Source organism: Emiliania huxleyi (assembly GCF_000372725.1).
Source record: "Emiliania huxleyi CCMP1516 unplaced genomic scaffold EMIHUscaffold_1047, whole genome shotgun sequence".
Classification (NCBI taxonomy): Eukaryota; Haptophyta; order Isochrysidales; family Noelaerhabdaceae; genus Emiliania; species Emiliania huxleyi.
The window spans coordinates 1-11,848 of record NW_005202130.1 but is presented as its reverse complement, the minus strand read 5'-3'; the positions used below and the strand labels follow the sequence as shown (position 1 = coordinate 11,848).

At 63.6% G+C, this 11,848-nt stretch overlaps 1 protein-coding gene across 1 annotated transcript; it reads right to left on the bottom strand.

The window, feature by feature from the left end:
* Positions 1 to 3,424: 3,424 nt before the first annotated feature.
* EMIHUDRAFT_121918 (hypothetical protein) lies at positions 3,425 to 6,142 on the bottom strand (the record flags this gene model as incomplete). Its single annotated transcript, XM_005792820.1, has 2 exons — positions 3,425 to 4,037; positions 5,619 to 6,142. The coding sequence occupies 2 exons, from the start codon at positions 6,140 to 6,142 to the stop codon at positions 3,425 to 3,427; spliced, it is 1,137 nt and encodes a 378-aa protein (XP_005792877.1).
* Between the last annotated feature and the right edge of the window lie 5,706 nt (positions 6,143 to 11,848).

Here is an 11,848-nt window from a genome sequence, read left to right as displayed (position 1 = left end):
GCCTGCTGGTTAGGGGTGGGTGAGGGCAGTCCTCTCCACACACACACACACACAAAGTGGTGGGGCGAGGGGGAGGGGGAGGGGGGGGGGGGAGAGGCTAGACGCGCAACGGCGGGAGGGAGAGGGGGGAGAGGACGCGCACAGGCGAGAGGGGGCAGGGTGATGGGCGGCGACCGCCGCATACCGTCCTACGGCGGGGACTATCGCTATGCCAGGGAAGACAAGGGCGTTGAAGTGCAGCTGCTGCTGTTCGAATCGTTCGGCGGGTTCGGAAAGGGGGTCCGTGAGATCCTCCGGAAGGCGGCGGACGTGCTACAGAACAAGCTGACGCGGGCCCAGTACAGAACAGCTGACGCGGGCATACCGTCCTATGGCGTGCTAGGACAAGGCAGGGAAGTGTCTAGGAAGTGTCTAGGAAGTGTCTAGGCATACCGTCCTATGGTGGCGAATCTCGCTACTCCGCCACAGGGAGGACAAGGACGCAGAGACACACCTGGACCGGCCTCGCCTGCTGCTGGTACCTCCGCTCCACACGGGTCCTCCCGTGCTGGGACAAGGAGGCTGCTGCTGCTTCTGCTGCTGCTGCTGCTGCTGCTGCTGCTGCTGCTGCTGCTGCTGCTGCTGCTGCTGCTGCTGCTGCTGCTGCTGCTGCTGCTGCTGCTGCTGCTGCTGGTACCTCCGGTCCACACGGGTCCTCCCGTGCTAGGACAAGGCAGGGAAGTGTCTAGGAAGTGTCTAGGAAGTGTCTGCGCGCCCCCATCGGCGTGTCGATCCGGGCGTATGGGGAGATATGGGGAGATGGGGGCCCCCGTGCTGGGACAAGGAGGCCGCACGGTGGACACGGCGTCTCAGAGAGAGGGAGAGAGAGAGAGAGAGAGAGAGAGAGAGAGAGAGAGAGAGAGAGAGAGAGAGAGCGAGAGCGAGAGAGAGAGAGAGAGAGAGAGAGAGAGAGAGAGACAGACAGACAGACAGACAGACAGACAGACAGACAGACAGACAGACACTGAGTAGTCATGAACGAGTGTGTGTCTGTGCATGTTGTCAGCCTCGGCTCATCTCGACGGCATCTCGACCGACCTCGGCGCATCTCCGAACCCTCTCGACTAGCCCTTGCCGGCGCGTGTGGCGTCGGGTTGCGAGGCGTGAGCGACGGGCTCAAGTACACCACCGGCATCCGCCACCGCCCGCCACGCGGCTGCGACCTGAGCGAACCGAACCACACACAGGGGTCAGCAGACGCTAATTCACACCTCACGGCTCGGCGCGACGGCGCGGCGCCACCGCCCGGCGCGGGCGGGAGGAGTCGGAGATGGAGATCTCGACACGGCCTGCGCCCGAGATCGCCCGAGATCGCCCGAGATCGCCCGAGATCGCCCGAGATCGCTCGAGATCGCCCGAGATCGCCCGAGATCGCCCGAGATCGCCCGAGATCGCCCGAGATTGCCCGAGATCGCCCGAGATTGCCCGAGATTGATCTCCCGCTCGCCTCCTGCTCGGCGCTGCTGCGCTCGAAGGGCGGCAGCAGCCGCACGGAGCCTAGCAGCTCCATGGCGACTGGCCAGCCGCAATCTCCCGCAATCTCGGGCGATCTCGGGCAATCTCGGGCGCCTAGCAGCTCCATGGCGACTGGCCGGTCCTCACCCGGCTCTCTCAACCAGCAGAGGGAAGACAGCCGCCGGACGACGCCTGCATGTATGCACGCAATACACTCCGATATACATAAAACAGAATACACGAGGTGTGGTCGGACGATACACTACGATATCAAAACAGAATACATGAGGTGAGGTCGGACAATGCACTACAGTGCATGTCACATATACCTTAATATCATATAATAGATAATGAGACAACAGAATACACGAGGTGTGGTCGGACGCGCACCTGTGTGCATGCAACAGATCTCTTAATATAATATAATATATAATGATACAACAGAATACGCGAGAGATGGTCGCACCTGTGTGCATGCGACATATCTCTTCATATAATATAATAATATAAATGATACAACAGAATACACGCGCGCCTGTGTGCAAGTGGCCGAAGAGCAGCGCAACCACGGGGGAGGGCGCGCCGGCGGCCTACTCCTTGCGCTCCCCCGTGGCAGGCGCAGGACTAGCGCATCGCGAGCGCACTGCCAGGGGCGAGAGTGAGCTGCGCCTCTCGCTCCGCCTCCCTCCGCAGCAGCGAATACAGCTGCTCCTGCGCGCGCGCAGTCCACCCGCCACCCGGCCACCCGCTGGCCTGGTAGGGGTGAGGTGTCAGGGACACTTCTCCACACGCACACATACACTCACACACACACACACACACACACACACACACACACACGCACACACACACGCACACACACACACACACACACACACACACACACACACACACACAGCACACACACACACACACACACACACACACACGCACACACACACGCACACACACACACACACACACACACACACACACACACACACACACACACACACACACACACACGGCGGTGGTGGGGCAAGGGCGAGGCAGCCCTCGCGACTTCTCGTCTAGACGACATCTCGGCGACATCTCGCGGCAGATCTCGGCGACATCTCGGCGACATCTCGGCGACATCTCGGCGACATCTCGGCGACATCTCGGCGACATCTCGGCGACATCTCGGCGACATCTCGGCGACATCTCGGCGACATCTCGGCGACATCTCGGAGTAGACTTCGCCCCCATCGAGTCCCAATCGACGTGCGACGCGCCGGGCGCGATGTGGCCAAACACGAGCAAGGACGCGCCCGCCGCCGCCGCCGCGTCGACTGTTCGGCGGAGCCAGCCGAGCTGCCGGCTGGCCGCCTAGCTGGCGCCGGGAGATTGCGGGGAGACCGCGGGAGATTGCGGGAGATTGCGGGAGATTGCGGGAGATTGCGGGAGATTGCGGGAGATTGCGGGAGATTGCGAGCCGGCTGGCCGCCTCCTCCTCGGCAGTTAGAGAGTAATCTCGGGCGATCTCGGGTGATCTCGCCTCCTCCTCGGCAGTTAGAGAGTAATCTCGGGCGATCTCGGGTGATCTCGCCTCCTCCTCGGCAGTTAGAGAGTAATCTCGGGCGATCTCGGGTGATCTCGCCTCCTCCTCGGCAGTTAGAGAGTAATCTCGGGTGATCTCGGGTGATCTCGGGCGATCTCGCCTCCTCCTCCGAACGTAGCGAGAACGAGTTCGTCTCGAGCGCCGCCACCCACACCCGCCTACTCCCCCGCCTCGAGATGACTCGAGATTGCCGGAGATTACCCGAGATTGCCCGACGGCCGCCACCCACACCCGCCCACTCCCGTCCCATCTCGTCCAGACCTCGGCCCATCTCGGCCAACCTAGGCCACCCTCGGCCACCCTCGGCGAACCTCGGCAACCCTCGGCCATTGCACTGAGCAGAGGCGACATCTACTTGAGGACCAAACTGCGCCTAACGGAGCATCTACTCACCCGCCGCGACAGCCGGTGGCAGTAGTACCCGCGGCTAGCGAGGTGGCGCCGCTGCGCCGGCGCGAGGTGGCCGCCGTACAGCTCCGCCAGCTCGGCGAACGCGCTCCCCGCCGCCTCGCCCGCCGTGAAGTACGGCCAGGTGTCGTGATTGCCAAGAGCCGGAAGCACCGGCACCGACGGGAACGCAGCGGCGAGGGCGGAGGCGACGGCGCGCCGCGAGGCGGAGAGGGCGGAGGCGCCGTCGCGCGACGGAGGGACGTGCCCGTGGTCGTCTCCGCCGAGCAGGATCGCGCTGGGCGCCGGCTCTGCCTCGGCCATCCGCGCGACGGCCAACCGCAGGAGGCCGTCAGGTGCAGGGTCGCAATTGAAGTGGCCAAAGCTGCCCGGGCGTCGCTCGGCGCTCGGCGCGGCGGATCGGCACATGTCGCGCACGTCCGCCCGCGCGGAGTGCCACAGGTTGAGGTGCACGTCGGTGAGGTGCCAGAACCGCAACGGCGGCGGAGCCGAGCCGTGGCTGCTGGCGGGAGCGTGGCCGCGGCCGCTGTCGCTGCTCGCAGCCGGCGGCTCGACGCTGGAGACAGGCAGGCCGAGGCTACTAAAGCCGGCGATGAGGCAGCACGCCCCGATTAGCCACGCCGCTCGGCAGGACATATTCTAGCGGGGCTGACGTGGCAAAAAACAAATCTCTCGCCGGAAATGTTCTGAGAGCTCGAGTTCTCGAGGTTCTCGAGGTGGATATCCTTTGGCCGCGTTGGGTAGCGAGGATTGGTGTGACGCGATCCACGCAGGCGTGGTTTCTGACGGCCGACCGTCAGTGCACGGAGTTGCCCCTTCTCCGACTGCCCCGGCTAGTTCCGCCGCCAGCGCCGGCATCTCGTTGGTGACGTGATAGCGAGCACCTTCAGGACCAGAAGGCCAAAAGAATTTTACACGATGATCCGTTTCGTTCAAGTGTGTCCGAGCGCCTCTTTCGCTCTGCAGGTCTGCAGGCACCGATGGTCCCCCGGGGGGCTCACTTGAAAATCGGAGAGAGAGAGAGATTTTTAGCAATACCAAACAACTCTAACACTCACACGTAATTTGGGGCCTGGAGCCCTGTTCACGCGCGCGCGAGACGTGCAGACAGGGTTGCCAGGTGAGAGCGAATGGCGCGGTTCACGCCTCGCACAACAGAGAGAGAGATGCGCTCTGCATGGTGGGACATAAAAGAGAGCGAGTACTTGGGCGAGTAGGCCGTGCGGTCAACGCTGCCGCGCGCGACTTTGCGCGCGAGGCGGCGCAGCTTGAGAACGGCGGTGGGCGAGAAGCCGCCGCCGAACGTCTCGTGGAGCAGCAGGTTGAAGTTGTTGCGCTTGACAAAGATCGCGTCGTGGTAGAAACCGCGATGCGCCTTGACGTAGCCGTGGCCGGTCTTGTGGTCGAAGGGTTGGCCGGGCTGCCCGCGCGCCTTGCAGCCCATGTTTAGGCGGCGGGCCTTTTCTTCGGTGTTGCCGAAGGCGTAGGAGTGGCCAACGGAGGCGGGCGTGCCGCCACTCGAGGCGTTGCCAACGCCCGGCGAGGAGCCAAAATCGGTGAAGTTTACAACAAAAGGCGGTCGCACGACACGATTCACGCCGAGGCGCGGGCGACGGCTTCCTCAGAAGCCGTCGCCCGCACCACAGGAGCAGTCACACCACTCCCACCCCGGCGCCCACCCACTCCCCACCCCGACATCCCCACCCCACCCCACAACCCCGCCCCACCCCGACCCGAGCAACCCCGCCCCACCCCGACCCGACCCGATCCACCCCGCCCCACCCCGCCCCGCCCCCCCCACCGGACAACCCCGTGAGCTGCCCTCGGCTCCGCCCCCCGCCCAACCCTCCCCCGTGCATGCGCCTGCCACCCGCGCCGCCTCCCCCACGCGCGCCCACGACGCCACAGCCGATCGCCCGCCGCCCCGCCCCGGCGGGGCCGGGGGCGAGAGGCACTGCAGGCGGCGCAGCGGGCGGCGTGCGAGGCGGCACGGCGGGCGGGCGAATGGGCGAGCGGCTGGCTGGCGGTGGGTGGAGGGAGGGCGGGACACTAGGCGCGGCGGGCGGGCGCGGCAGGCGGCGGGCGCGGCGGCACGGCGGGCGGGCGAGTGGGCGGAGCATCCGGTCAAGCCGGACACACGTCCACGTACGAGCCGCTGTCTTGGTCGATCATGTAGCAGTCGGCCTGCTCCTCCAGCTCCTTAATGAGCTTGCCGGTGCACCCGGCCTCATCAAAGTGCAGCGACACGTGCGTCATGTTGCGGCACTCCGCCTTTGTCGAGACGCCGCCATCCGCCCACGAGATTTCCATGCAGTTGGCGTGCTTGCCGTCGTCGTTTGTGCAGTCGCCAGAGCACGCGCCGCGGGCGGCTCCGCAGCCCTCACAGGTTTCGTACATCGGGACGCCTTCGGCGGAGCAGTACTTGCGCTCGTACCTTATGTTGGCCGAGCCGGCGGGGATGTTGGCCGAGCCGGGCTCGACTCCGCAGTGCACGGCTGCCTCGTCCCCGCAATGGTGGCACCCCGCAGGGACCAACGCGTCGACTGATGCATACGCACGCATGGCTGCACAGCCGCCGGCGGCGTCAAATTCTGTGACGCACTTGCCGCAGCTGTCGGCGGTTTGTGCAAAGGAGGTCGTGGCGGTAAGAATGGCCAGCATATCTGTGTAATGTCCGCCACAAACAGGCGCCGACGGAATCTGAATCACCCTGTGAACGTGTCATGAAAAGCGGACCCTTTTGCGTGCATACGTGGCTGGCAGGCTGACCCGTGTGCGGGGTAACCCGCGCACGGGGAAGCTTCACGGGTTCGAGTCGTCAAACATTAAGCAGCGGAGGTGTGCCGAGGGGGACCGGGAGGCGGTAAGTCCTCTCTCTCGTCGCCCGCTGCTTGCAGCACCATGGCGATGGCTCTAAGAGGTTCCTCTTTTCCGCGCGCCCCCCGCAAGGCGCGCAATACACACAATGAGATTGTGCGTGTGTGTGTGGACGCGAGACTAGCGCCGTTCATGGAGGCAACCGATGCGAGTCGACTGGTGTGTGTCGTCGTGGTTTCGTATCAAGGATACTCACTCACCGTGAGATTGTGCTTGAGACAGCTGCGCTTTCTTTCGGAGGCGGGCGATGGGTGACGGTTGTAGTCTCAAAAACCGGCTGCGTCCACAGGGCGTTCCACTCGGTGGGCACCTCTCTTACGCCGTCGGGCTTCGGTTTTCTGTACTCCATGCGCGGCGCCGGCGCCAAGATCTTGAGCGCGACAGAGCGCCGGCGATGGTCTGGCTGGGCCAACTGAGCCACCAGCAGCTGCTGCGCATCTTTTACTGGGGCTGCACGCCGCCGCTGCGGTATAATATGCTGCGCTCGACGGTCGCACATTCGCATGCGGTGCCATCGCCTCCGGTCTCCGGAACAAAACTACGCGACGTTGACGTGCGCTGCGGATGGCGCCAGAGTGATAAGTGGCATGTTCGACGCCCTTGCTTTCTTCTTTCATGAACATCGAGGTGGCCTGGAAGTGTGTATCCCGTGTTTTGGTGCGTTCGCACACGACAGTAGTACCCACGTACCCAGTTTCGGGAGTGGAGGTCGCCGCCCGGCAGGCTGCCGCCGTGCGCAACGGAAGCGAGCGATGCTCGCGCTGCTCGGCGCGCGCAGGAGCGGCGGACAGCGCGCGGGTGGCGGCATAGCGTGGGCGGAGAGTGGCAGGCAGTGGGCGGCATTTCTCTCGATGCAAAAGTTGGGTCAGCAGATCCGGCGTGCAGCTTCGATCTCGGACCCCCTGAACTGCCCCTGAACGCACGCGCTGCTGCTCCGCTCTCTTCTCTCTCCGCATCGCACTCGCATGCACTAGGCGCCTCAGCGCCTCACCGCGTGCGGCAGCACGTGTGTGCGCCAGAGGTCCACCAGCCCCGGCGCCGCCCCCTCGCCCTCAAAGCGCTCCTCGTCCCACGCGATCAGGTAGCCCCGCCGCATCACCTCGACCGCCCGCTTGCGAGCCGCCTCCGGGAAGAGCTCGTGCGACTGCGGCGACCGCTCCGCCGCCTTGAGGATGAGCCTTCCCACCGCCACCGCCTCGGCCGCTGGCTGCAGGTTACGGGCAAGTTGTGGCAACAAAAAGTCCCCGAGAACACTGGCACGCACTAGTTGGGGTGAAGACGATCGAACGTTGTTCCGACACGACGACGACGCCTTGCTCGTAACAGCCACCGGACAACTGTTAGTCTAATGGGAGAGGATGACCTGTCCTGTGGTTAGTCCGGTGTCTGTGTGACCCTTGCCCAGCCCCCTGCTAGCCGCGAGACTGCCCTGCTAGAGCCGCGACAGACAGAGCCGCGAGAGACGGAGCCGCGACAGTAGCCACGCAGCCAAGACGCTGGCGAGATACAGGGGGGGGACACATGCGGGTAGACACGGCGCTAGCCTTCTCGTGCATCCCTGGACCCAGCCTCTGGGCCTCACTCAAAGCGCCCGCCTTCTCGCCGAGATACAGCCGAGATACAGCCCGAGATCGCCGAGATGCACCCGCCCCAAGGCGCCCGCCTGTTCGCGGCAGTGCATCGTGCAGGACGACGTGCAGTTCTTGCGCAAGGAGGTGGCCAGGCTGCACCTCTCGCTGCCAAGCGGCTGCTGCCCAAACCTGGTCGCCTTCGCGCTCGCGATGCCGGTGGCGTAGTCCGCCCGGCCGCTGCAGGGGGCGGGCAGGGGTGGAGAGGCGAGGCCGAGAGGCGAGGCGCGGTGCCGCGGCGGCGGCGAGCGAGCGGTGTCGAGTCAAAATCAAGGTTTTGTAACGCGAGCTACGGTGAAAAACGCGTGCCTGACCGGGCTATCCCACCCATGCGATCGCGCTGCTCGGACGGGGCGGCGCGGTGAACGTTGCGCTGATGCGAGCGGCGAACTTGGCGGGGCATACCAACTAAAGTGATGCTCGGTATGATGAGCCTCTGCTTGCTAGATAGAGGAACGGTTCGTGCGCCCGCCCGGGTTCGTTCGTCCTCCTCCAAGCAAGTGCTCGTTCGTGCGCATGCATGCGGTCGGTGGACTCGTCCCCCCCGCGCCGGCGGGGACGATTCAGATTCAGAGGTAGGCCAGCGATTCCGTGTGCGAGTCTCGCTCGGCGAACCCGCTTATAGCAAAGAAGGGGTAGGGCGTGGGCCTGTGGGTTTAGGTTAGGGCGCACCCCACCCCCCTCAACGCAAACACTGCCCAAGAATCTGAATCAAAAAAGAAGAAAGTGCGGAGTGGCGTGAGGTATGCGTGTGTGTAAAAGAAAGAAAGAAAACAGACAACCCAAGGGAGGGATAGGAGGACGGCACGCCGCGTGTGTGACTGCGACAAGGGACCCTTGGGTTTGTATTATTAACGACGAAGGCGCTCTCAAAAAAGAAGAAACAAACTCCGTGAAGAGATCGGCTTTCCACCGCCGGCATGCCAATGCACGTGATTCAGAACGTCCTTGTGCTTGCCACCATCGCCACGTTGCGCTCGACGGCTCGCTGGACGCTTTCCTCCTGTGGTGGATCCGCCAGCTTCAGCCTCAGGCACCAGCATCACCCTCAGGCGCACGTGAGCAAGATGGGCAGTATAGGTGCCGTGCCGCTCTGGGACGCACTTGAGGCTCAGGGCGGGTGCACAACGCCTCTGACCGGCACCTTCTCAGAACAGCATCCAGCCCGCGTCTCGTCACCATGGTGTGTGAACAATGCCAGTTGCTGCTCGGCCCGGCGCATGGAGGGCGGCAGGCATGGCGTTTGGAGAACGGCACAGCAATGGCAGCAAGGGAATCATTGCGCGCCCTCGTGGCTGCAGCCAGAGGAGATCATGGCCTGTCTGAAGGGACGGGTGCTGGCTTTTGAGGGCGACTCAGTCACGCGGCAGCTCATAAATCGCCTCATCTGGTGGTTGCGCGGTCTACCGGCCATCTGGGAGCACCATTACTCCGTCAATGCGATCTACGAGTTTGACAGGCACCGCGATATGTTTAGGCTCCTGAAAGCGGACGGCAAACCTACTCCAGTGGGCAAGCCTCCTTTCGGCCGGCATCCCGACGAGAATGGCACCTTTCGCGGCACGTTCCCTGATCAGGACGCCCGGCTTGCCAGTCACGTGGACTCGTGGCTCACGCGCAGTACTTCTAGGGCGGGCGCACTGCTCACCTTCCGCTGGGGTGGCATCTATGGCGATGGAGCCGACGCGCAGCTCCGCGCCGGCAAGAAGGAGTGGTCGCAGCGAGACACACCAAGGCTGTCGGGCAACGCATCCGTGTACGGCAAACTCGCTCGTGACAATAATCTGCTTGCCGGCATCATCATTGGACGCCACGGGCACTTCAAGTTTGAGGCACCCGCACCAAGCGGTGAGTGGACTCATGAGTACGACACTCTTGACCTCGACACGATGAACGCCAATGGTGGTGCAAGCCACTACTATGCACGCAACTTACTCTATGTGGCCGAAAGGAAGGACCCGCGGATGGGCAACATCCATTCTCTGCTCTCGCGCACGCGATGGAACCAGACGTGGGACATGCCAGAGGCAGAGGAGATGTATTCGCTGCCATACTTGGATATGCACTTTCAGTGTGCCTTCATGGAAACATGGCCACAGGCGGCAGCGAGCTGGAAGATGCCGATCACGGCAGATTGCCGCGACCTGCTCGGATTGAACGCAATCCAGGCTATCCTCGGGCGTGTCTGCCACTCGAAGCCACGAGCCGCGTCGGCCCGTAGTAAACCGCGGTAGCAGCTCAAACGCGGTAGCAGCTCAAAAACACCTACTAGTAATCCCCCCTTTGTTATCCTTACTGTCCTGACAAACTCTCTCTCTTCTCTCTCTCTGTCCTGTAGTCTCCGCGATGCATGTTGTTCTTGTTGAAAGTGGTTAGACGCGATACGAACTCGGCCGTGCATGTACACAGTGCGAAAGGAGGCGGCAGATGACTCGGAAAAGAGGAAGATATCATGTCGCGGCCAATAATGGTGGTAACACACAGCAGTGAACGGCGGCTGGAGAAAACCCCGAAAGTGTGCTCGATCACCGCCGCGTCACCAGGGCCGCTCGGGCTCGCGGTGCTTCTCTGCTCGGCGGTCACCGCCGCGCTCGCCATGCCGCTCGGGCGCGCGGTGCTTCTCCGCTACGACTCGATTCTGAACGCGAGCAGCGGCGACGAAGCGTGGGCCACGCACGCCCCGTATTTGGACAAGAGGAGGCATCAATGCCACGCGAAGGTGATGGCTCCCCGTGGTGAGCCATCTCTGCGAGTCCTCGATCACGAACTTGTGCAGCTTCGAGACGCCGTCTATGTAGATGGGAGATTCCACGTGCGGGCCGACAAACACTCTATGGCCGCACTCGCAACGATCATGGCACGCCAGCAAGGCCGCGATGCGCTCGACGACATCTCAAACACGGACGTTTGCAAGCAGCGGTCGCATGTCGAGGCATGCGTGAGCGCTGCCGCCCGAGAGGTGATCACAGACACAGATGGCAGAAAGGGTTGGAAGATGGCTGCATCCGGCTGCCCAGCCCCACATCGCTGCCCGCCCATGTTCAGCGTGCACAACAGCACCCTCTTCGTCGTGTCGGCTATGTCGATGCAACAGCCACAGCAAGGTGGCTCACGCCCAATCTCGAGAATTGAGCTACTTCAGGACAGGGCGTTTGCCAGCCTCTTGTGCCAAAAGTGCCACACCACGCGGCGAGTGCGCGACGCCTTTGCATTCGCTGCACGCTACAACTGCCCATCACTCTTCGGCGGAAGCTTTGGGGAGTGGCTTAACGAGGTCTTCATGCCGGGCTACCACATGAGCACCGTCTCGTGGACGAAATGGATGGCGGGGCGTGGTGCCCCAGTGGCGCTATTCGAGCAGTCCGGCACGCGCACATGTCCACTCAGGGCACAGTCCGGCCGGCTGCGAGCGGGCTGGTCAATCGACACATGGGGCGGCGCGGGGCTGCGCATGCTGCCGCGAGCCCAGCCCCACCGCTGTGTCCGCGTCGACAATATGATCGTCGGCGTCTCACGGGCGGCAGACTTGACCGCGAGACGAAGCGCAGCACAGGCTTCTGCCCTGACGGCCGAGCTTCACGGGCTGCGGGCCCGACTCATTAAAGAAGGGCGATCGAAATGGTCTGGGTCACCGGTCTGGGCGCGTGTGTCAAACCGCAGCTCTGCCAGGCCCCAGTCATTGCTGTGGCTCAAGCGCTCCAGACGTCGCGCCATGGCTAACGACACTGCAGTGATCACTGCGGCGCACACCGCCGGCCTCGACGTCGTCTGGCCACGCGGCAGCCGCCTTGGCGAACGGCTCGACCTCATGGGACAGGCCGACGTTATCTTCCTGCCGCATGGCGCCGACGGCGCCAACCTT